A 26,217-nucleotide genomic window follows, 5' to 3' on the forward strand; every position below is an offset into this window, starting at 1 on the left:
GTACCAGATGGAGCTGATAAAACAGCTGCCCTGGACACAGAATTGACCTGTGCCTCCATGGACAGCTGTGAGTCCAGAATGACTCCCAGGCTGCGCACTTGGTCCTTCAGGGGCACAGTTACCCCATTCCACACCTGCCTGCCTCCTGTCCCCCCAAAACAGTACTTCTGTCTTGTCAGGATTCAACCTCAATCTGTTAGCTGCCATCTATCCTCCATCTGCCTCCAGACACTCACACAGGACCTTCACCGCCTTCACTGGTTCCGATTTGAAAGAGAGGTAGAGCTGGGTATCATCTGCATACTGATGAGCACGCAGCCCAAACCCCCTGATGATCTCTCCCAGCGGCTGCATGTAGATGTTGAAAAGCATGGGGGAGAGGACAGAACCCTGAGGCACCCCACAAGTGAGAGCCCAGGGGTCTGAACACTCATCCCCCCCACCACTTTCTGAACACAGCCCAGGAGGAAGGAGCGGAACCACTGTATAACAGTGCCCCCAGCTCCCAGCCCCTCTAGACGGTCCAGAAGGATGTTATGGTCGATGGTGTCAAAAGCCGCTGAGAGATCCAGCAGAACTAGGAAACAGCTCTCACCTTTGTCCCTAGCCCGCTGGAGATCATCGACCAGTGCAACCAAGGCAGTTTCAGTCCCATGATGAGGCCTGAATCCCGACTGGAAGGGATCCAAACGGTCCACTTCTTCCAGGCGTGCCTGGAGTTGTTCAGCAACCACTCGCTCAATCACCTTGCCCAAGAATGGAAGATTTGAAACTGGGCGATAGTTGGCCATATTGGCAGCATCTAAAGATGGTTTTTTCAAGAAGCGGTTTGATAACCGCCTCTTTCAGCAGGTCTGGGAAGGCTCCCTCACAGAGAGAAGCATTCACCACCCCGCGAAGCCCATCGCCCAGACCTTCCCGGCTAGCTTTTATAAGCCAGGATGGGCAAGGATCAAGGAGACAGGTGGTTGGTTTCACTCGTCCAAGCAGCCTGTCTACATCCTCGGAGGTAACAGATTGGAATTGATCCCACGCAACTTGACTAGACAGGACTCTAGCACTCTCCCGCCCCGGCCCTGCTCCCACGGTGGAGTCTACCTCTTCCCAAATCTGAGCGACTTTATCTGCAAAAAACTTTGCAAAATCATTGCAGGACCCAATGGAGCAGGTGGTTCTGCTAAATTGCGAACCACCTGAAAAAGTCTCCTGCTGCTGTTTTCTGCAGATGCAATAGAGGCGGTGAAGAAAGTCTTCTTCGCCGTCGCTACCGCCACTTGGTAGGCTCAACATTGAGCTCTAACCTGTGTCCGGTCAGCTTCAGAATGAGTTATCCGCCACCGGCGCTCTAGCCATCACAACGATTGTTTCATTGCCCTCAGATCTGTGGAAAACCACGGGACTGTCCGGGCTCCATGTTTCTTTATTAATTGCTTTTCATTATCAATTATATGATTTAATATTTCCTCTTCTTTCTTTTTTCTGGCAGCAAAGATTAATTCAATAAGTCTGCCATCTTCATTTTGAGATAGAGTTTAAATGTAGATTTTATGGCTACAACATTCAGCTTTCTGTTTGAAGATCCCCCGTCTGTCTTCTCCACTCCCTGCTCTGTGTAATACCTTTTGTGTGTATATTTCTCCTGATGATGAGTTCTGGAAAGCTCAAAACCTTTCTTGCGATTTTGTGACATTTTTGTTGTCCCAAAAATATTGTTCAGCTGTGTACTTTTTTCTTAAGTACCAGCACATTTTCCATTCCTGTTCAGGGAGTGGTCAGAGGCTTTTCTGGAAATGAGATGTCTCTTCTCCCATTTTCTAGCTGGGGATGATGTAAGCAAGGATGATGTAAACAAGGAGACTGTCTGTGAAAGAGAGATTAGGCAGGCAACTGGAGAGGCAGACAGAGTCAGAGATTAGAAAAGCTAGCAGCAGCTGGGGGGGTTGGCTGTCTCCTTGAAGAAATTACTCAGGGAGCAGTAGACTTTTGGGACATCTGTTGGTGTGTTGAAGCTACACCTGCGGTCAACCTTTACATTTGTAAATAAAATACAAATATTACAAATTGCTATAAGTTTCCTGTGACCTCCTTCCAAAGGAAATCAAACCGAGGTAAGTGCTTGCATCCCTGGAAACAGCTCACTGCTCAGTGAACCAAGGTGCACATAATAGTTGTATTTGTGTGGTGGAAGGGGTCTCTAAGGCATGGCATCGACACAGGTCCACTTTTAAAGAATCATTCCCAAGGTGCAGATAGACAATGAGGTAAGTTTATGCTCCACTGTGGTAAGCAATTACCAGGATTTGATGTAGTCTTAGGTTTATGGCATCACAGATTCACAGCAACTTATCTACCCTTCTTCATAAGTCTTTTGACAGGAAGTAGAGATTCTGAGTCCTTATAAGGCCTGTGAGTAGCCTGAGTAAAACATGTCCCAGCTGAGCCTGAGTAGTTGTGCCTATAAAAGATTTAGTCCGCTGACTTCATCCCCTGCCCTGTTCTTTTGTATTTTGTCTCATAGGTGTGTTGACTTTCCAGTCAAGGGTGTGATTTTGCTCTTGTAAGTGCCTGTTTTGCATCTCTATTGTCGGGGACAGATGCCAAAGACTTCTTGGGGTCTCAGACCAACTCCTCTTCTCTGGCTTGGACTAATATTCACAGCAGGGGTGAGTCCAGGAGGTCACTTATAAATCTGCTTGTTGAATTTATTCTCTCTTCGTAGATCCTCTATGTATATAAAAAAAAGAATCAAAGCTAATAAATTTTGAAGCGAAATGTTGGATTTTTTTCACGTGGGATGTGTTTTGCAGTTCCATGCCTGCTGTTTATGTGCCCAGTGTCCCTTCCCACCAACCCCCACTAGGAAATGTGTGTTTAGGGGCAAACAGAATTTATTCTTAGAGATGTGCATGTGAGTGAGTGAGTGAGTGGAGGGGTGGAAGGACAAAGGTAGGACTGAGATGCTTACAGTCCTCCTCCAGTGTCACCCCAGAGCTTGTATATAACTGTTGTGGAGCCTTGGGCTTTTGGCTCTCCTGAGCCACGTCATGCTTTCTGACATGGGCCAGATGTGCAGCTAGGGTCCCTTCTTGAAAGTCTCAACAGAAGCTTGTGGAGCATGAGGGACTCTTCATCCCTGTTCACTGCCTTGGATCTTAGAAATGTACCCTATATGATTTGTAATTAACTCACCGAGGTCTCTCAGTACTGCCCAAAGAAAGTAAGAATCCCATCTGGCCCCATAACCCCGATCTCTCCAGGGACTGTGGCTGGATCTAAAAATATTTTTTAAATGTTTCAGGAAAATGCGTTGTAAACTTCATAATGGGAAATCACGTTGGCGAAAGATGGGACTCCACAGTGCCATCTGATGTCACAGTGTTATAACACACATAAAACGCTTTTTCTTTACTAACGTAGCTGAGGCCTGTCTTTTGCACATTTATGCTGGTTGCTGTGGCAAAGTGTTTTGCTGGATAATTTTTGAGAAGGCAGATTGTTACTGCTGCACTGAAGGGTGTCCTGTCCAGTAATATGGGGTGGAAAATTTCCCAAAACTGAAATAATAATGGTGCTTTATTTTTTCCATTTCATATGTTCATTAGTAATTATATGTGAATGGCAACAATAGTAAAACAATATTACTTAATTAATACAATATTAATCATGCCTGGCAGTTTCAGACTTTCTTTTCTAGCAATAAAATAAATGTCCTAAATTAGAAAACTCTAAGGCAGTATATTTTATTCTGCAATGGAAGTGAAACACTTTCTGATGCACTGTAGAAGCCCAGCTTTCCACCGCACCACGCACCACTTCCGCTGCCACCATGTGCCGGCTCTTGCTGAACTTGGTGGGAAATGGGACCCTCCTCAAAGTGTTGCCACTTTCATGTCTTCTCTGCTGGGGGGTGGGGAGCCAGTCAGCAACCTGCACACAGGAATGCCTCCTCCTCAACGGCCGAAGCAGTGGGCGGATTCACATCTTGAACTTCCACCAGGTGGGTGCTTCTCCCCACGACATGGGTAGACCAGCTCTGCACATTCCCTTTCTCAGAGAACAAGTGGGGAAATCTTTTGCTCTTGCATTGTTCATTCCTAGCTGTTTGGGTGGCCTGCTTCACCGGGAAGTGAATGCAAATTCCTTGGGCAAAAAGGCTTGACGCCTGGAGGGTAGAAAGAAGTTGGATTGCTGCTTAATTCCAACCCTCACCATTCCCTGGTAGTGCTTTGGCTGGGGCTCTCGGGGTCCCCCAAAGGAGACAGGAGTTTCTTTACCCAGTTCCTTTGGGGCCAACATACTTACTGCAGAATTCCTGTCCCATTTTGAATCTTGATGTTCTTTCTCTCTTCCTGTCCCCACCCTCTCTTTACTTCCTACCGTCCCACGTCTCTCTGACCTGCTAAAGTCCAAATCAGGAGTTAAAATAAAAATGGAAGGGGGGAATAACCCATCCTTAAAACTATTACTCACATGAGACAAAATTGTCATGGGAAAATGACCTCGCACAGACACACAAACAAACCCATACTACTTAATGACACTGGCTAGTGTGTGCATGTGTGCATGTTTATGCCAATCTCCCTCCAGACCAGATAGCTGCAGGTCTTGCTTCCCTTCTACCTCCTCACCCTTCTTGGAGCTGGGCCCCTCTGCCTCGTCCTGCTAGCTCTTGCTAGCTCCTTCTCAGAAGATGATATTCCTCATGAATTATAACTGCCTGTGGCCCATCCTTTCTTACTTTTCAAAGTGTGTGTGGTGGATAATTCCTGGAACTCCCGAGAGCTGAATGTAAAGCAGAATTCATTTTGTAGCTGTCTCAGAATAGTTTACTCCATATGATACTCTTGCAGGCACATAAGCCCAGCTCCCCATAGAGCAGGCTGTGGGTAGGTGGCAGTCCTGGCTTCACCCCATTGTTCTGACAATCAGAGTCTTTGAAGAAGCTGTACCGGGGAGATTCAGTTATTTTTGCTGCCAGACTTGAAACTCAACCAGTATAATGCCTTTACAGTGGTAACTTGGGTTACAGATGCTTCAGGTTACAGATGCTTCAGATTACAGACTCCACTAACCCAGAAATAGTACCTCAGGTTAAGAACTTTGGTTCAGGATGAGAACAGAAATTGTGCGGCAGCGGCAACAGCAGTAGCAGCAGGAGGCCCCATTAGCTAAAGTGGTACCTCAGGTTTCAGATTAAGAACAGACCTCCAGAACGAATTAAGTTCTTAATCCGAGGTACCACTGTATATACTGGTAAATCTGTTGTACAGGACTCAGCTACATTAGTAAAGAAACAATGATTTGAATGTGTTATAAATTTTTATATGTGATTTTCCATAGCAAAAGACTTTTCTCTTTTGTTATAACAATTTAATTTCTGACTTATTTATAGCGTTCTCCCCCCCCTCCGATGTGTAGATCCATCCACAGTCTCATTAAGCTCTGCATACAGCTCCAGTTCGTGCCTCCACACCCGCCCCCCCCCCAGTGTAGGATGGAAGGCAAATAAATCAAATGATAAGGAACTGAAACACCTTCTCTTCAAAGAAGAGCTAAAGCCTTTGAGATATGTTTCAGTTAAGAAAAAGGGCAACTAAAGAGAAAGGGAGTGAGAGGGGAGTGGAAAAGGCAGAGAGAGAGGCAGCCTTTTGAAATAAACATGCAATATTATTAGTTCATACTTATATCACATTTATATCGGGTCATAAACATGGGAGATTATCAGCATTACTAAGAGCCTGACCTGCTTTCTTTTTTTGTCTTATTCTGACTCTCCAGATGATCTACTGGTTCCTGTCCTTTGACCACTTCAGAGAGAAGCACATACCTCCTTCCCCTGTGGGTGCCAAGTCACTCCCAGATCCCTTTATGGAGTCTCCAGAACTGCAGGCGCTGCTCCAGCTGCTCCATTGGCCAGCTCCACCTGAGGATGCTGCAGCCTTTGCTTCCTCCACCAGTGCTGAGAAGAGCCACTACCGGCTCCTGCAGTCCCAGAGCAACTACACAGTGGGTAACATGCTCCTGGTGTCGCTGGAAGCGCGGGACCAGAGTGGGCAGCCAAAGCACTACGGTGGAGACTTCTTGAGGGCCAAATTGCATTCCCCAGAGCTGAAGGCGAGTGTGGCAGGGACAGTGGAGGACCACAAGAATGGCACCTACACACTGACTTTCCCGCTTCTGTGGGCAGGTGCGGCGCAGGTGTCTGTGCGTCTCATCCACTCCAGTGAGACTGTGGCCCTCCTTCGGCGCATCCGTGACTCCCATCCCTCCACAGTCGCCTTCTGGGGCTACTTTGAGGACCCAGGCCAAGGGAGCAAAGAAGAAGTGACTGAATGCAACGTGCATCCAGTCTCAGGCCCAACCTGCCAGTACGTGGATCCTGGCACTGGGGAGCACTGGTTTTGTGCCAGGCCTCAGCATCACTCCTGCAATGACCTTGTGTACCACTCTACTGGGATCTACAAAAATGTGCTCACCTCAGCAGAGAAAGTCTTCCTTAGTGGGTGAGTGCTTTGGAGATGGCTGGGAATGGGGAAGGTAAGCTTATGGCGTGGTGATAGCGATGCAATGCCAGGATTTCTTATGGGAACCATGGGAGTTTTTCTAGGCCCTTGGAAGTAGAGATGGTGTCAAGTCTACTTATGGTCTCTTGGGGTCTGGAGTGTTATATTTGTTCCTGGAACCACTCTGCTCTCTTCCCTGTGTTACACACCCTACCTTTCCCATCTTCAAGGTTATTTCATACCATCAAAAATTATGTCCTTTCCCAAGAAGGGGCTGCCATTCATTGGAGCAGAAGAACGTAGTGTGTGTGTTTTTATTTCCTATACTTTCCTGTGTGTTTAATTCCTGTACAGAACATAACTGGGTATGTGAAGATAAATACCTTTGTTCAGTTTATTCAGTTGTGCAATATGAGAGGTCTTTGAAAAAACTTAAATTTGGAGGAGCCAGAAGGAAGGCACATTGTGGAGAAATGCCATTCCATCTTTCACAGGGCATGGAGGATAGTTTATTGTAATGCCTAAGGTCTGAAGCAGGCATAGGCAAACTCTGGCCCTCCAGATGTTTGGGACTACAATTCCCATAATCCCTAGCTAACAGGACCAGTGGTCAGGGATGATGGGAATTGTAGTCCCAAACATCTGGAGGGCCGGAGTTTGCCTATGCCTGGCCTGGAGGGTTAAATGAAAGCAAAAATGTCAGCAATAGGAGCATGTGATCAGATAACAAAATGTTAGTAATGTTCATGAGCACATTTCAAAAAAATAATAATTGCAAAAATCACAATTGCAAATCACAAAAACAGCAAAAATAATGCAGCACCAAAATCAAATCTTGGCCCCAACAGAAACCCATAAACACTACCCCCTCCACATCTGTGGTAACATTGTCCTCTGGACTTTGGACATACACTTTATCCATTAATATGAAAATCAAATTAAACACAGATTGAGAGATTGCCTGTAGAAGGTGAGCCAATGTGACCAGTAAGCAACAGAACTCAGCAAAGGATTCCAAAGACATGCTATAGCTACAACACCCCTTGGTCTTTAACAACGTGATGAGCTTCAAAGAAGAAACTCACACTGTAGCAGTGATGCAGCTCAAGTTGCCCTGTTCTTCATTCCTCTCTGTTCACACAGAGCTGCGGCAGACCAGATTATTCCAGGGAGTGTGCCCATCATCCAAGTGCTGCCTAGCCACCAGCTGACTGTTGGTGAGTGGAAATAGAGGGTGGGAAGTCAGTTGGCTCTGTGTTTATATTCTTGAGAATGGCACTTGTGACCATCCCTTGCCTGTGTTCCTGTAGCCACCTCCCCACCGCTCCCATGCCATCCAGGCCTTGCCCTCACCAACCCTTCAGGTTTCTACTACAAGGATGTGTGGGTTTCCTTGGGATGTTCTAGCCGGACCTTCCCTACTTCTGACTTGGCACTCAGCTGCTTGCGAGGCAAGATAGTCCATATGATTGGAGACTCCACACTACGCCAGTGGTGGGAATTCCTGCTGGCCTTCATTCCATGTAAGTCACTGTCTGGATGTGGAAAGGGCATTGTTTTGGGGGACAGGTGTCCTGGTGTGGGGATGGATGTATAAGAAAGGTACGGTTGAGTTTCAGAACCAGAATGAAGGAAACAGAGGTTGGTGTGGGAAGTGGTGAGAATTGTGTTGGCTGGGGTGGTTGGCTTTGGCAGAGAACTAAGAAGGAATGTTTGGGCTAGGAGAACAGTGAGGGAAGCTATTCCCTCACTGTTACACATGTGTAAGGGTATGCAAATCATGGATCAGAGCACATGAGAACCTTTGATGGATGACTGGAGTGTGGAGCTGTCCATTTGGGACTCTAACTCTTGAGTCTCACACACACTCTTTCTTTCTCTTTCTCTGTATAGCAGTCAAGCACATAGACCTTCATGTGACCTATAAGTCTGGCCCGCTGCTGGCCGTGGAGCCAGCACAGGGCCTTGTGCTGAGGTGGCGTTCCCATGGCGTTCCACTGCGCACTGGGAAGTCCAAGATGGCTGACATACACTACTTGGCCAATGAACTGAATGCACTTGGTGGGGGCCCTGATATGGTGGTGGTCTTCACGCTGGGGGTCCATTTCATCACCTTCCCCGTGCATGTATATGTGCGGCGGGTACACAGCATTCGGCAGGCTGTGGCTCAGCTCCTGGCCCGCAGCCCCCAGACCACCATTGTCATCAAGTCAGCCAACACAGGATACACTGTCTATGGCAGTGACTGGCTCTCCCTGCAGCTAGACAACATCCTTCGTGCCATGTTTGCAGGCATGAGAGTGGCCATTGTTGATGCCTGGGCCATGACCTCCTGCCACTACCTGCCTGAAAATATTCATCCTGGCAAGGTTGTTGTGCAGAATGAGGTCAACTCCTTCCTCTCCTATGTCTGCCCGGGAAAGTGACTCAGAATGGAGCAGACTTGGCACTCTATTTCTGCAGAGCACATGGAAGGAAGAAGAAGAAGAAGAAGAAGAAGAAGAAGAAGAAGAGTTTGGATTTGATATCCCGCCTTTCACTCCCCTTCAGGAGTCTCAAAGCGGCTAACAATCTCCTTTCCCTTCCTCCCCCACAACAAACACTCTGTGAGGTGAGTGGGGCTGAGAGACTTCAAAGAAGTGTGACTGGCCCAAGGTCACCCAGCAGCTGCATGTGGAGGAGCGGAGACGCGAACCCGGTTCCCCAGATTACGTGATTACCACTCCTAACCACTACACCACACTGGCTCTGAGCGGAGACGCGAACCCGGTTCCCCAGATTACGTGATTACCACTCCTAACCACTACACCACACTGGAAGGGGAAGAGGGGATCTCCAGAGAATTTCCAATGAGGATGGGACACCCTTTTGTAATTCTTCAAATCCCGCAGACCTTTCTGTCTCTCCGAAGATATAGAGGAAGATGATGGCTTTCTTATGGAAGAACTTGCCGATACCTGTTTTGGGTGGGTGGGAATTTTACAGCACGGAATAATAGGATGTGATCATCTGGGGCTTCTTCCTGCAGAAAAAGGGCTGCTGCTTAAGGTGAGATGAAATAGGTCCATCATTCTCTGAGATGAATCTACGGGGCTGGGTGTCCCTGGACAGCAGTGTCCCTCCACTGGACCACATTTGCACTTGAAACCTTCACTGTTGATGGGAAGGAGGCCCAGCCCAAACTGTGTTCTTATGTGAGAAGGCTTGTGTGGCAGCCAGGGGTGGAGGAAGGGTGTGTGGTGGTGGGGGACCATCCTAGGTGTCTTCGCTGTGGGGGGTGACATTTGGCGCGCCGCCCGACCGCGACTCCCAAGCCTACCCCAGAACGTTGGGGAAGGGAGGGAGCTGCACTGCTTTGCTGGGGTCATTCCCCCCTTCCCCCTTCATTTTGACAGCTGGGGGAGGCTTGGGAGTCGCGGTGCACCAAATGTCCACCATCGACGGCTCACTCCGCAACTGGCTGAAGGGCGCGCATGCTGCTCTGTGCACCTGAGCAGCTATCCCATGCCTGGGAGGGCACCCTCTGTGCCCCTCCCCCCTCGGGAGTGCACCCGCCCTGGGCAGCGTGGGCATATGCTTCGCTGCTGGGGGCAGCAGCACTGTAATGGACTGGAGAGCCCAACAGCTGCCTCTGCCAGGGAAGCTCAGTTACACAAAGGGTTTGGACAGCCTCCCCCTTGCAAGCTGGTTTCCCTAGTGGGAGCAGACCAGCTCTGTAATGAATCACCACCAGGTAAGCCTGCCAATGCATGAGCACAAGGGTGTGGGGAAACTGCCAGCTTCCCCCTCACACTTGCAAACATGCTTAGCTGACTGTGGTGCTGTAATTGTTCAGGGAACTCAGTGGCCACTTGTCTGCCTGGTCCCTTACAATGCTGTCACTGCTGCTAGGCAGCCACCTTAGCATGTGCAAGCGGGTGGCTAGAGCAGCTTCTCCAGTGGGGGGCGGGGGCAGCTGCAGTGAGCACTGAATGGGGGCAGTGACAGGAAGTCAACTCTGGCAAAACAGAGAAATCACACACACCCAAGGGCATACTTAGGGGATGCTTAGGTTGACCCCTGCCAACAGTACAGAATACCTAGGAGCCCACCCTTCTATCTTCACACTTCACAGGCCACTTCTGGTAGGAGGTGAAAATAAGCTTTTTGAGTTTCCGGTCCATGGTCTCTCTTTGGATGCACTGATACAGCTCCTTGCCAAGAGTTCAAGAGAACCTAGGTATGCTTCAATTGTTTCTATGTGTAATCAGAAGCATGTCTGGTCAAGTTCAGTTGGACTTTCCTCCAGGTTAGAGGGCTATAGGACTGCAGCCTGAAACTGCTCCAGAGATTTGTTCTTCCACCCTCCAATAAGTACTGTGTTTGAACGTAAAAGGAAAGCCCTGGTGGCTACTCACCTGACTTTGTTAGTACTGACTAGGGAACATGAATGTAGGGGAGATTTCAGGTTTGCATCCATAACATGCAGTAATTGCTCACTACAGATGAAGTGTGCTAAATTTTGTTGTGTCAACACTACAGAGTATACGTGTGTACACATACAGGCACGTACAGGCACAGCATTCAAGCACACATACACCAAAGCAAAGTATCTCAGAGTGTGAAATGTAAATAATTTGCCTACAATTTGAAAGTGCCTTCTGTTGAACACAAAAGCATTTGATTATCTAGCTTTTATTTTTTTAATGTGGCCATGATTCTAATGTTGTTATTTGTGTATTGAGTGTTTTACATAGAAAATGGAATTGAAATAATAAATATTATTTGTTCATTATTTTGCTTTTGAGCTCATACTTAATTTGTTCACTTTGCCATGGTGGATTGTAACAATAAACTTGGAACAAAAACCATTTAGAATGTACATTATGAGAATACAGTACTACTGGAGACTAGTAATAGCTGCCTCCTGACAGGCAGGCTCCTAGCTTTGCAAAAAAGCAGCTTCTGTCTCCAAAAACTAAGCCATGATGCAGAGGCAAGAGAGGGAACAGACTGCTGAATTGAAAGAGGTGGCATGTTTTGTGGGGGCAGGGAAGGGGGCTGAGGTGAGCACTCTCTCACCACCACAGTACATTCTCTTCATCCAAAGAAACATTTCAGTCCATCAAAGCAGAACTGGAGAGGGGTGGTCTGAGTCCCAACAGGCTGGGAGGGCTGCATGTGGTCCCTGAGACTGATATTTCCTATCAGTGCTTTAACCCATTGTTTCCCAACCGGGGACCATATGGTCCCCTGCCCACCCCCCCAGGATATTCCAAGGAGGGGCCACGGGTGAAAATTGCATAAATGGGGGGTCACAGCACAAGACTAGGGACCACAGAAGGAAGTGAGAAGTGAAGAAAACAGAGAAGTGGCTGAGAAGAGAAAACAGAAAAGTGAAGAAAATAGAAAACAGAGAAATGACCAAGCTTCCCAGTGGATGGATTGCCATGCACACTCTGCGGCAATGTCGCTTCCGCTTCTCCCTCCAATTTCCGCACCCCACCGCTGCACGCACCAAGATGTCTGCATCTCGTATGTCACAGCCAAGGTGCGTGGCTGCAGCAGCATTAGTGTGAGGGGGTGCTGTTTCTTTGTGCAAGCATTACTCTGAAAGGAGGTATGTTGCTGCATGCAAGAGTTACACAGCCTAACGCGGAATCGTGTTAACACAATGGACAGCAACAGAACCGGATACAGTGGTACCTCGGGTTACATACTTTAATGGTTCTAGGGGTTGCTCGTGCGTAAATTGCCGCCACTCCTGGCTAGGTTACCTGGTTGAATCCTTTCTGTCTGGACAGCCCTTCACTTTGTGACTGTCTCAGTCGCTGGCAGAATCCGTCAGTGGGCGTTTCTTGAACCTCTTCCAGCAAAGAAGTTCTTTGACGCCAAGTCTCCTCCTACCCTCCCTGCGAAGTCTTCTGCGCAGGGAGGGCGTGGGCAGCGGCGTGGTCGTGCTCTCCCCGCTAGTCTCTGGTGAAGAGTCCTGGAGCCTCCTCTCCGATTCCCCCATCTGCCCCCCTTCTCCACTGGTGTTACGCTGATTTCCTTCCCCAGCAGATGGGCTGCCTCTCTCCCTACTGGGACCCTCTCTGGCATCCCTCTGGAGGCTTCCCTCCGCCTCTAGCTCCGATGGCAGTTCCCTGACATCAACCTCCCCCCCAGGACCCCCTCCATCCCCGGCCCGACCTTCTGATCCAACCTCGTCCCTTTCCTCGGCCGACGATGCAGGGAATCCCCTGAAGGAGCTATCGCCCTCCTCTGAAGATTCAAAACCCACTTCCCACCCGCTCTGATTTCTTCCCGCGGGGTGGGCCTCCCAGTCTGATTCTTCTCCCTCTGACACATACGCTTCAGGTTACATATGCTTCGGGTTACAGACTCCGCTAACCCAGAAATAGTGCTTCAGGATGAGAACAGAAATCGTGCGGCGGCACAGCAGCGGCGGGAGGTCCCATTAGCTAAAGTTGTGCTTCAGGTTAAGAACAGTTTCAGTTTGGACCGAATGGACCTCTGGAACGAATTAAGTACTTAACTGAGGTACCACTGTATTTTAAAAAACTTGTTTCTGGTCATCAAGCACAAGGGTCACATTGATCAAGAAATACTTAAAGTATAAATTGTTATGTAATTGTATTTTGTATAAATTATAAGTTATAAATAAAACATGTTCTGTTTACAAACAAAACATTTAAATAGCTACCTTTCTACTGGTAGGATGGGGGGTGGGACACAAGAATGAAACAAAGTCGGAAGGGGCCATGGAAAAAGGTTGAGAAACACTGCTCTAAACCACCCCCTTTAACAAATGGCAATTCCTGGCCGGGCATTTTGTGGTTCACCTCAGGCAGCAAAGTGTCTTGGGCTGATCCTGTCCCCTTGTTTTGGCATGAAGGGGAGATTCTCAGTCCATATAAGCCATGGGCATAGCCAAGGGGGGAAGCTGCCCCCCCTAAATCAATACAAATCTGAGGTTCTGGCCCTCCTAGCAAAAGCCTGCCCCGCCAACAAAAATCCTGGCTACGCCCATGTTATGAGCCCTGTGAGTAGCCTGGCTGCAGCAGATTCACTTAATGTCCCAGATGAGCCTCAGTAGCTGTGCCTCCAGGAGGCTTAGTTCACTGACTTCCTCCCCTGCCCTGCTCTTGTGTGTTTTGCCTCACAGATGGGTTGACTTGAAGTACCTGTCATACAAGAGGAAGGAAGCAAAGACAGATGAGACAGATGCCAAAGGCTTCTTGGGGTCTCAGACCAGCTCCTCTTCTCTGTCTTGGACTAATATTCACAGCAAGGGTGAGTCCAGGAAGTCAGTTATAAATCTGCCTCAATGAATTCATGTGCTCTCTATTGATCCTCTTTGAAAAAAGAAAGAAAGAAAGAACTGATATTTCATAATTTATAATAAATTTTGAAGGGAAATGTTGGGTTCTTTCAAGAGGGTTCTTTTTTGTGCAGTTCCATGCCTGCTGCTAATCACAGAACTTATTTCATAGCTGCCTCAGCATAGTCCCCCTGCAATACCCTTGAATATTCATGAGTCCAACTCCCCCAAGAGCAGGGTGTGTGTTATGTACTGAGTTGAATAGGATCCAAACTGCAGCAGTCTGATTGGTCCTAGAACAATAGGATCCAAAAGGCAGCAGTCTGATTGGTCCTAGAACAATGCAGCAGTATGATTGGTTAGCAGGAACCACCCAATCATGCTCCAGATAGAAGTGAATCCACAACCTGATTGGCTTACAGTAGAATTCCGGAATTAGCCAATCATGTGCAGCCCATTGTGTAAATAATGTATATAAAGCAGATACTTTGAGGGGATTTTCATTCATTCCTCCTCACCACTATGAGCTGAATAAAGAGCATGAAATCACTTGGCGACTCTGAGTATATTTCACTGGCGACGAAGGTGGGATCCCGCTGAGCTGACTGCCACACACAGCACTGCAGCACCGCCACCTGCCGCACCGCTGCCTCGCACCGTGTATCCAGGCTTCAGCTCCGGGACACAAGGAACTCAGAATGGCAACCAACAGCAGCTTCTCGCCGTTCAACCCAGCATCTGGAGACTGGGAAGCGTACGCCTCCCGTTTCACCTTCCTCCTAGAAGCCAAAGGGGTCACCGATGAAGAAGACGCCAAGAAGAGGGCAATATTCTTCAGCGTCTGCGGAGAGGAGACATTTGAAATCGCCCGGGCTCTCCTTGCGCCTGAAGACGTTGCTACTGTTCCATACAAAACAATAATGGAACAGCTGAAGGGGCACTTTTCGCCACAGCCCTCAGTGGTGGCTCGTCGAAATGCCTTCTACGCAAAGCGGCAAGCCCCTGGGGAAACCATAACTGGGATTGTGACCTCTCTCCGCCAAGCCGCCCGGTTCTGCAACTTCTCAGAGCTGGAGAACATGCTTCGGGACCGCCTCGTCGGTGGCCTAAAGGATGAGAAGCTGCAACGACGCCTCTATGCTAAGAAGGACCTAACGTTCCAGGTCGCTCTGGAGGAGGCCCTGGCAACGGAAGCTGCCGAGAGGTCGACGCAAGAGGCACGGCCGAGCCAGCCGTCCCAACCGAGGGTCCACCACGAAGACCTCACCGACGACTCAGGATCCAACAGGGAGGAGGTGCACCGAGCACAGCAGCGCACTCAAGCAGCCCACATACCACAGCTGCCTCGACGAGAAGGAGGGAACTGCACAAGCTGTGGAGAAAGTCATGAGAGGAGGACCTGCCGTTTCTGCAACGCAGAGTGCAGGCAGTGCAGAAAATTGGGACACATCGCCCGGGTGTGTCGGGCTCGGCCCACCCGACGCCAGGCATCAGATGACCAATCCAAGAGCCCCAGGTCCCGGGGCCCAACGCACCAAGGCAACTCAACGGAGCTCACGGACTTCCAGGTATACCAGTTGCCCCACCCCAACGTAGAGAAAATTTATGTAGAGGTACAGATAGAGGGGGCCCCATGCCGCATGGAGCTTGACACGGGTTCAACTCTATCCATAATCTCGGCAAGGACCTTAAGGAAACTGTGTCCTACTGGGGGTCCCAAGCTCAGGCCGGCCCCATTCACCCTCCGGGACTTCCAGAAACGTAAGGTCCCCACAATGGGGGTGGGGACCTTCAGGGTGCAGTACCGAGGGCGGACGCGGCAACTGGACTTGCTTGTGGTCAAGGGCCCCTACATTAGCTTACTGGGATTGGCATGGTTTGGACCACTGGGGCTAGCCGTCACCGGGGTGAACCACACTACCTTACAAGTGGACGTGGATGCCATATGCAAGGAATTTCCAGGGGTTTTCGATGGGAAATTGGGACAGTATACGGGCCCCCCATTGCTCTACAGCTTGACCCCGCAGTACGACCGGTCAGGCTCAAGGCCCGCCGGGTCCCGTTCGCCCTGAAACCCCATATAGACGAGGAATTGGACCGACTCGTGGAGCAAGGAGTGCTGGAGCCGGTGCCTAATGCCCCCTGGGAAACCCCAATCGTCACACCCGTCAAGCCTAATGGTTCGGTCCGCATCTGCGCAGACTACAAATGTACCATAAACAAAGCCCTCACGGCCCATGCATACCCAGTGCCAGTGGTCAGCCATGTCCTTGCTACCCTGGCTGGGTCGAAAATTTTTGGCAAGCTGGACCTGGCCCAAGCATATCAACAGCTGCCAGTAGATGAGGCCACAGCAGAGGCACAGACGATTGTGACGCACAGAGGAGCGTTCAGGGTAAAGCGGCTGCAATTCGGTGTCAGCGTGGCACCAGGCATATTCCAGAATCTAATGGACTCTCTCCTTAAAGGGATTCCTGGTGTCACCCCCTTCTTCGATGATGTGTTGATTGCCGGGCCCACACCCGAGGAGTTTGAGGACCGCCTCCGCACCGTTCTGCACCGTTTCCAGACGGCAGGTCTCAAGGTGAAGCGGGAAAAATGTCTACTAGGAGTGCCTCAGGTGGACTTTCTGGGATTTATGGTGGACGCAGAAGGGGTCCACCCGACTGGGGACAAGGTACGGGCCATTTGTGATGCCCCAGCGCCCAAGAACAAGACTGAACTTCAGGCCTTCTTGGGACTATTGAACTTTTACCATTCCTTCCTTCCCCACAAGGCGGCAGTAGCGGAGCCCCTACACAGACTCCTGGACAAGCGGGCCCCTTGGGTGTGGGGCCAGCGCCAGGAGGCCGCATTCCAGGCAGTCAAGGACTTGCTTGTCTCAAACTCGGTCTTGGCACACTTCGACGAGAGGCTGCCGGTGGTGCTAGCATGCGACGCCTCACCCTATGGCATTGGCGCTGTCCTGGGACACCAACTCCCGGATGGAAGAGAGGTACCGGCGGCATACTTTTCCCAGACACTCAACGAAACCGAGCGGAACTACTCGCAAATCGACAAGGAGGGTCTGGCAATAGTGAAGGGAGTAAAAAAATTCCATGATTTCTTGTACGGGCGGCCCTTCACCATGGTGACTGACCACAAGCCGTTGCTTGGCTTGTTTGCCCCCGAAAAGCAGACCCCCCAAGTGCTGTCTCCTCGTGTCCTCAGGTGGTCAATTTTCCTTGCCAGCTACCAGTATGCACTGATTCACCGCCCTGGGAAGGCGATGGGCCATGCGGACGCCCTCAGCAGGCTACCACTACCGGAAACAGGCCCCGACCCAGCACCTGCACAAGAGGTTATGAGCCTGGAACTGCTTCCTGAGCGCCCCATTTAGGCACAAGAAGTTGCACACCATTCCAAGAAAGATAGGGTCATCTCCCGGGTCCTGGACTGGGTGTGGAGGGGATGGCCCAGCAGCAGCCCCGGGCCAGAATTCGCCGGCTACACAACCCGCAAACATGAACTGTCGGCCCACAAGGGGTGCCTGTTATGGGGAAGCAGGGTCGTTGTTCCCCAGCCCCTCCGCAAAAGGGTCCTCACAGCCCTACACGAGACACACCCAGGGGTAGTAAGAATGAAGGCCCTTGCCAGGAGTTATGTGTGGTGGCCGGGGATCGACGGAGAGATAGAGGCCTGGGTCAAACACTGCCAGGCCTGCCAAGAATCCTGCCCAGATCCCCCAAGGGCCCCAGTCCAGTCCTGGGAGTCCGCCCGAGCACCATGGTCACGCCTGCATGTGGACTTTGCTGGCCCCTTTCAGGGGAAAACATTCTTCATAGTGGTGGACTCCTACACCAAATGGCTGGAAGTCGCACTGGTACCGTCCACTTCTACGTCCGCAGCCATCCGGGTACTACGCAGGCTGTTTGCAACCCACGGGCTCCCTGACACTCTCGTCTCAGACAACGGGACTGCATTTACGTCAGGGGAATTCCAAACCTTCACAGCGCAGAACGCCATCCGCCACATCCGTTCAGCGCCATTCCACCCTGCCACCAATGGCCAAGCAGAACGCATGGTGCAGACCACCAAGGACACCCTTCGCCGCATGACGCAAGGGGATTGGGAGTACCGCCTTGCCACATTCCTTCTAGCACAGCACAGCACCCCCAGCTTAACGACTGGCCGGAGCCCCGCTGAACTACTAATGGGTCGGCGCCTTGCAATCAGATTGGACCGCCTTCACCCTGATAGAGCTCAGGATGAGGTAGTAGTGGGGGAAGGCAGGAACCCCCGGACCTTCGAGGCCCAGGACCCAGTGTACGCAAAGAATTTTGGGGCAGGCCCTGCATGGGTACCCGCCACAGTCACCAGGGTCACTGGCCCCGTGTCGTACGAGGTGCTAACAGATGGGGGGCAATGCTGGCGCCGCCACTGCGACCAGATACGGCGACGATTCCCGGGAGAAAACCAGGAGGAGGAGGACAGGTCAGAGGAGTCCCAAGGGAACAGTGGGGCAGTGAGGCCCATAGAGCAGGAGGGGCAAGCAGGAGAGGCAGAATCAGTAAATACAGAGAGGACCCATGAGGCCGAAAGGACACCGGAACCAGAACCACGACTGAGCGAGCCGGTTGCGCCAGACCATACAGCCCCATCACAGCCAGCATCCTTGGAACACGAGCCAGAACCTGAACCCCGGACCAGGGAACACCCCAGGCCGCAACGCACACGTAGGCCGCCGGCGTACCTTGAGGACTATGAATGCAACCTCCCGGGCAGGACTGGAACTTAGAGGGGAGGGGTGTTATGTACTGAGTTGAATAGGATCCAAACTGCAGCAGTCTGATTGGTCCTAGAACAATAGGATCCAAAAGGCAGCAGTCTGATTGGTCCTAGAACAATGCAGCAGTATGATTGGTTAGCAGGAACCACCCAATCATGCTCCAGATAGAAGTGAATCCACAACCTGATTGGCTTACAGTAGAATTCCGGAATTAGCCAATCATGTGCAGCCCATTGTGTAAATAATGTATATAAAGCAGATACTTTGAGGGGATTTTCATTCATTCCTCCTCACCACTATGAGCTGAATAAAGAGCATGAAATCACTTGGCGACTCTGAGTATATTTCAGTGTGGAAGCCTTGGCTTTACCTGTCTGTCTACAATTCTTCAGCCTCATTGCTCTGTCTTTGGCGAGGCTGTGGCTGGGAGCCTCCTTTTCTATTGCCCTGTGGGTTTTGGACAATGAATCAGCAAAGTGAGGTGTTCTGTAAACCTTCCTTCCCCAAGCTTGCTAAACCCAAATGACTTAGATAAGATGCAGTTAAGAACAAAGGGAGGCGTGGTGGGGTGGGGTGAGGTGAGGTGAGGTGAGGTAGGCTGCTTAATTCTTTGCTCTCCACTCATTTCCCCCCAGCTCAGATTATCCTCTCCGGGCTGATTTTTTTCTCACAGGAGAAGGTGCATTGGGTGTACGTGTGTTGATGGGCGATGGATGGCACAATGCTGGGGGCCCTCTGAAGTCTGGACCCAGCCCTTCCTCACCCAGTCCGATTTTGGTTTTAAAAGGTAAAGGTACCCCTGACCTTAGGTCCAGTCACGGACGACTCTGGGGTTGGGGAGCTCATCTCGCTCTGTAGGCCAAGGGAGCCGGCGTTTGTCCGTAGACAGCTTCCAGGTCATGTCGCCAGCATGACTAAGCCACTTCTGGCGAACCAGAGCAGCACACGGAAACGCTGTTTACCTTCCCACTGGAGCGGTACCTATTTATCTACTTGCACTTGACGTGCTTTCGAACTGCTAGGTTGGCAGGAGCAGGGACCGAGCAACTGGAGCTCACCCCATTGTGGGGATTCAAACCGCCAACTTCTGATCAGCAAGCCCTAGGCTCTGTGGTTTAGACCATAGTGCCACCCGTGTCCCTGATTTTTGTTTTAATAGCCCACAAAACCTGGGAGAAAATAATTGTGGAGCTATCTGCACAACCTTCTTGACCAGCAGCCCAGCTCTATTCTTTTTTCCCCTGTGTTACACCTAGTTGATCAGATGATTTTCATTTGACTGCCATTCCACACACATCATGCCTTAAACAAATACCTAAACCATTTGCCACTCTTCAGTAGCTTTTGTTTGAACCTCCCTGAGGCTGCTGGAGTTGCTTGGATGGAAGCCAGAATAATAGGTTGGCATGGGTGTGGGTGTGAGGCCCTGATCCTCCTTAATCTGCAGCTTCAATCTGTCAGTTCTGAACAATTAAATTTTTACTCTAATCATTTTTATTGGGCTTTGCCATTAGCCTTTAGAACACACCACAAAGCCTAACTTATAAAGCCTGGAGGTTATTAAATAAAATTCAGAGTAAAATGTTATTAGACCTGTACAAATAACCTGCTGCACTATTCAAAACTTTTATCTGCTGTTGTCTTAGCTGCCAGTGCTATTTTAAAAAGGCCACTCTGTGGGTGGATATAAATCACCATAAACAGAAAGCAAGTAATATCAATTATAGCTATATCTTCCTTCTCAGCCCACCATGCAGTGGGCATTGCATCTCATTGTGAGCAAAAGCATCCACATAGCCAACCCAGCAAATACAGCACCAACAGGTTACAGGGAATCTGCCAGTATCTTCCATCCAGGTTTGCAACCTGCATAAAGAGGGAAGAGGCAAAACAACTCAAAGCAAATCTTGGGACTGGGGTCTCTCCCAGGTGCAGCCATCTGTGTGACCTGCACATCCAACTGAGGCTTTTTTATCTGCCGCAAAACACATACAGTGGTACCTCGGGTTAAGGACTTAATTCATTCTGGAGGTACATTCTTAACCTGGAACTGTTCTTAACCTGAGGTACCACTTTAGCTAATGGGGCCTCCCGCTGCCACCACACAATTTCTGTTCTCATCCTGAAGCAAAGTTCTTAACCCGAGGTACTATTTCTGGGTTAGCGGAGACTATAACCTGAAGAGTCTGTAACCCGAGGTACCACTGTATGGAGAAGTGCTAGGTCATGAGAGATATAGATCACATCCACACCATGCATTTAAAATTCTCTTATACCACTTTAAGAGTCATGGCTTTGGATTTGTAAAAATTAAGCTGTGAGCCCAAGTCTATACCAAAGCTATAAAGCTCATGGACTCCGCCCCTTGAGGTTATCATTGGCTCAGGTGTCATGATTAGCATGTCATCGGCATTTAGTGAGAGCCTATACAGTTGCTTCTTTATTCCTACTCCAATAATATCTGGAGCCTCTCAAATTGCTAAAGTTTCTAACACCAAAATAAAAGTGGACAAAGGGCAGCCTTGTTTTATTCCCAACCAAACACAGATGTTAAATCTAAATTATTGATCCTGATCCTGATCGTAGCCATAGCTTCTTCCCCCCCCCCCCTTTCCCAAATTTAGGGCAAAATTGCAGCATTTTCAATAGGACCAACAAGTACAGGTAATCCCACTCCAAACAATCAAAGGCCTTCAAAATACTAAGGCCATGATTGTAAGAGGGGATGCCGAATCCCTACAGAATTCTATAACACTTAATGATATTAGAATTGGATCTATGATATTTCTGCAGGGAACAAAATCAGTTTGATCTAGGGCAACTAATTTATGGAGGAAGTGTTTGATTCTATTGACAAATATAAAGGTAAACATTTCGTAGTCTTGACTGATGAGGGAGATTGGACAGAATGATTCTACCCTTGAATAGTCTTTAAAAGGTTTTTGATATGGTCCAAATTTTAGTATCAAGTTTTAAGGTAAAGATGCACCATGTTAAAGATAATTAAAAAGCCATACCATATAAGGAAGAAGTTGATAATAGGATCATAAAATTGTAGAGTTGGAAGGGAACATGAGGGACATATAGTCCAAACTTCTGCAATGCAGGAACCTGTTGCCCAATGTGGGACTCAGGAGAAAAGACTTTGGTTCCATCTTTTTTCAAGGTACATTGAACTATAGATTTATTTTTCTTTTTTTCAAAACTCTTCACTAACACTCTAGAGTTCTTACCACCAGTGCTCATCTCTTTCTACCCCTCTTGCAATAAACAGACAACACACTGTTAAGTAAGTTTAAAACAATTCACTTACAAAATGTTCCAAAGGTCCCATTCATACATTTATCTAAGCAGCAGCAAGGAGAACACAGGCAGAATACTCTTGAATAGAAGATACAGAAAGATCACTTCAAACGCATGCTATAAATTTGCAGCTTGCTTTGACATATCCTCCTTGGTCAGTTACAGGGTGCACAAAAAGAGAGGGAACAGGAATAAAAAGCTTCACTTCCTTCCTCATCAGAGGAGAGGGGACGTGACCTACCTGAGCCTAGGAATCTAGCTCTATTGTCTTAACCCCTTCATGCACCAACTAGCACTCATGCATAGTTATGTTTGGCTGCAATTTCCCACAGCCTGAGCCGTGATAGAGAGGCTGGGAGGGCTGCATTTGGTTCCTGAGGCTACTCCCTAACCATCCTCTAACCCAGCCCTCTTAACAAACCACAATTCTTGCCCCCGGGGGGTGGGGGCCGCAGCACATTTTCTTGTTCACTTCAGGTAGCAAAGTCTCTTGAGCTGACCCCATCTCCCGTTCTTAGTGAATTTTTTGACAGGAAGGAGATGTTCTGAGTCCTTATGAGCCCTTTGAGTAATCTTGCTGCAACAGATTCACTTCATGGGCCCGCAGAGCCTCAATAGATGTGCCTCAAGGAGACATAATCCACTGACTTCCTCTGCTGCCCTGCTGTTGTGTACTTTGCCTCATAGGTGTGCTTACTTTCTAGGTGAAAGTCCAATTTTGCTAATACCATGTATCTTTTGTTATCTTGATCAACAGGGAAAATCATACAGGAAGGAGAAAGGAAAGGCAGGTGGGGCAGATGGTGATGGCTCCTTGTGGTCTCAGACCAGCTCCACTTCTCTGTCTTGGACTAATATTCACAGCGGGGGTGAGTTCACGGGGTCATTTATAAATCTACCTCTGTGAGTAAAGTGTTCTCCAAAGATTCTCTTTTAAAAAAAATAAAGAAAGAAATCGAACATGAGAGTTTAGAATTCTAGATAATAAATTTGAGAGGAAATGTTTTTCAGGAGGGTTATTTTTGTGCAGCTCCATGCTTGTGACCAATCATAGTATTTTTCCTGTGCCCATTCTCCCCTATGAAGTGTGTGTGTGTTTAGGAGAAATGGAATTTATTATTAGATGTGTGTGTAAGTGAGTGAAGGGCATGCAGGTGAAGAGCAATGGTCGGGCTGAGATGTTTGCAGTGCTCCGACAGGGTGAGCCAATAGTTGGGCGCTACAGTTGTGGGGCCTGCCCCTCATTGTCCATTAGCCATTTCTTGCCTTCTGGTGTGGGTCATATGTGCAATTGGGGTCCCTTCTTGAAAGTCTCAACAAGAGCCGGGAACATAGAACCATAGAATTGTAGAGTTGGGAGGGACAACAAGGATAATGCAACCCCAACCCCTGCAGTGCAGGAATCTTGCATCCAATCTGGGACTCAGACACACAGCCCTGACCTTAAGAGACTCATGCTTTATCAACTGGGCTATCGCATGAGGGACTCTCCATTCCTGTTCACTGCTTTGGAACTTAGAAAAACACCCTGTATGACTTGTAGATAACTTATCATCATCATCATCATTAAAATTTGTATACCGTCCCTCATCCATAGATCTCAGGGCAGTTCACAAAACAAAATTACAATATAAAAACCACAAACAAAATCATAAAGGTTTTCCCAAAGAAAGCAGGAATCCCATCCAGCCCCACAACCACAACCTCTCCAGGGACTGTCTATTACACATTCATGCTGGTGGCTGTGGCAAATGTTTTGCTGGCAAATTGTCACCACACAGAAGGGTGTCCTGTCTAGAAATATGAAGTGGATCTTTTCCCATACTAAAACTATTCTAATGCTTTGATATATTGTCATCCCTGTCCCCATTTCATACTTTCATTAGTAACTATGAGTGGAGGCCTATGATATTACTATGATATTGTAATTAATTAATACAGTATTAGGCACGCTTGGCAGATGCAGACTTTTTAGTTTTCTTTACTACATAGAACAGAAACATGCTAAATTAGATGACTCTCCAAGGCATTAGATTTCCACCCCCACCCCTGCCTGTGAAAGTGAAACACTTTCTGATGCAAATTACCCAAATTGGCATACAGTAGGGGGACTTCCCAGTTCAAAAATTTCTGTTTTTTTTAAAAAAGATATTTATTGAAGTTTTACAAAAACATAAGTTTACAAAATAAAAAAAGGTCATATAAAAAGAAAAAGATACAAAAAAGAGAACATAGAAAATACATGAAAAAGAAAAAAGAAGCATAAAAATACAAAAGACAAAAGACAAATAGCTAAAAAAAAAAGAATTAAAAACAAATCCGTTTTTTGTAACTTTGAACTCATTAGCTTATTTCCTTGGCCTCCTCACACCTCCCCTTTTTGTATTCCCATTTAAATAATCAAATCAGCAAATCCTTACCCTCTTTCGTTTATCTTAACTCTGTATCTTAACATATTATAACTCTATATTTCCATCCATTATCAATTCATTTTTGCATATTCTTATTAACTTTGTTGCTAATGCCACTTATTTTCAATCCAACATCATTTTAACATTCATTAATTTTACAGTATTTCTGAAGATAGTCTTTAAATTTCTTCCAGTCTTCTTCCACCAGCTCTTCTCCCAGGTCTCGGATTCTGCCAGTCATTTCCGCCAATTCCATATAATCCGTCACCTTCATCTGCCACTCTTCCAGGGTGGGTAACTCTTGTGTCTTCCAATACTTTGCAATAAGTATTCTTGCTGCTGTTGTTGCATACATAAAGAAAGTTCTATCCTTCTTTGGCACCAATTGGCCGACTATGCCCAGGAGAAAGGCCTCTGGTTTCTTCAGGAAGGTATATTAAAATACCTTTTTCATTTCATTATAGATCATCTCCCAGAAAGCCTTAATCTTTGGGCACGTCCACCAAAGGTGAAAGAATGTACTTTCATTTTCTTTACATTTCCAACATTTATTATCGGGCAAATGATAGATTTTTGCAAGCTTGACTGGTGTCATGTACCACCTGTATATCATTTTCATAATATTCTCTCTTAAGGCATTACATGCCGTAAATTTCATACCGGTGGTCCACAACTGTTCCCAGTCAGCAAACATAATGTTGTGACCAATATCTTGTGCCCATTTGATCATAGCAGATTTAACCGTTTCATCCTGCGTATTCCATTTTAACAGCAAGTTATACATTCTTGAAAGTATCTTAGTTTTGGGATCTAACAGTTCTGTTTCCAATTTTGATTTTTCCACCTGGAAGCCAATTTTCTTGTCCAGATTGTAAGCCTCCCTTATTTGATAATAATGAAGCCAGTCTCGCACTTTATCTTTTAATTTCTCAAAACTCTGCAATTTCAATTTGTCTCCTTCTTGTTCCAATATTTCCCAATATTTCGGCCATTTGGCCTCCATATTGAGCTTTTTCTGAGCCTTCGCTTCCATTGGTGACAACCACCTTGGGGTTTTATTTTCCAGTAAATCTTTGTATCTTATCCAGACATTGAACAATGCTTTCCTGACAATATGGTTTTTAAATGCTTTATGTGCTTTAACCTTGTCGTACCACAAATATGCATGCCAACCAAAAACGTTGTTAAATCCTTCTAGGTCTAAAATGTCTGTGTTCTCAAGAAGCAGCCAGTCTTTCAACCAGCAGAATGCTGCTGATTCATAGTAAAGTTTAAGGTCTGGCAGGGCAAATCCACCTCTGTCCTTTGCGTCAGTTAATATTTTAAATTTTATTCTAGGCTTCTTGCCCTGCCAGACAAATCTGGAAATGTCTCTCTGCCACTTCTTGAAACAGTCCATCTTGTCCAATATTTGCAATGATTGAAACAGAAATAACATTTTTGGCAATACATTCATCTTTATAGCTGCAATTCGACCCAACAAGGAAAGCTTCAAATTTGACCTTATTTCCAAGTCTTTTTTCACTTCTATCCAACATTTCTCATAGTTATCTTTAAATAAGTTTAAGTTCTTAGCAGTCATATTAACCCCCAAATATTTTACTTTCTTAACTAATGTTAAACCAGTCTCCTTCTGAAACCTCTCTTTCTCAATCGGTGTTAAGTTTTTCTCAAGCACTTTAGTTTTTGACTTGTTCAGCTGAAATCCTGCCACATGACCAAATTCTTGAATCAATTCTAATACTCTTTTCGTACTAGATTCTGGCTCCTGTAACGTCAAAACTAGGTCATCTGCAAAAGCTTTCAATTTATATTGTTTGGCTCCGACCTGAATACCTTTAATCAGACGGTCCCTTCTAATCATATTCAGCAAAACCTCCAGAACCGAAATAAAAAGCAATGGGGAAATTGGGCAGCCTTGTCGTGTCC

General features: G+C 47.7%; 2 protein-coding genes across 3 annotated transcripts in view; both read left to right on the forward strand.

Annotated features, from left to right (window-relative positions):
• The window catches only part of LOC310767073 (NXPE family member 3-like), a 71,458-nt gene that overhangs the window by 37,669 nt on the left and 7,572 nt on the right, over nt 1-26,217 (forward strand). The window contains exons 1-2 of one of the 2 annotated variants that reach the window (XM_083623917.1): nt 7,952-8,026; nt 22,635-22,746. In XM_083623917.1, the coding sequence (XP_083480043.1) occupies nt 8,025-8,026; nt 22,635-22,746 (114 nt within the window). In that variant the 5' untranslated portion in view covers nt 7,952-8,024. Of the gene's footprint in view, nt 1-2,518; nt 2,664-7,951; nt 8,027-22,634; nt 22,747-26,217 lie in introns of those variants that run through there. The other variant, XM_083623918.1, reaches the window with a different exon arrangement.
• Nucleotides 3,769-7,634, forward strand: LOC310767135 (NXPE family member 3-like). The gene is made up of 2 exons (XM_083624065.1): nt 3,769-3,997; nt 5,779-7,634. The coding sequence occupies exons 1-2, from the start codon at nt 3,827-3,829 to the stop codon at nt 6,505-6,507; spliced, it is 900 nt and encodes a 299-aa protein (XP_083480191.1). The 5' UTR covers nt 3,769-3,826; the 3' UTR covers nt 6,508-7,634.

The sequence above is a fragment of the Podarcis filfolensis genome (genome assembly GCF_964270895.1).
Source record: "Podarcis filfolensis genome assembly, chromosome: 7".
NCBI lineage: Eukaryota > Metazoa > Chordata > Lepidosauria > Squamata > Lacertidae > Podarcis > Podarcis filfolensis.

What these genes read in the sequence shown, in the direction of transcription:
- LOC310767135 (XM_083624065.1), top strand. Translation starts at nt 3,827, where the DNA reads ATGTGCCGGCTCTTGCTGAACTTGGTGGGAAATGGGACCCTCCTCAAA. An exon ending in ACATCTTGAACTTCCACCAG is followed by an intron (nt 3,998 to 5,778) that starts GTGGGTGCTTCT and finishes CTGACTCTCCAG; the next exon opens with ATGATCTACTGGTTCCTGTC.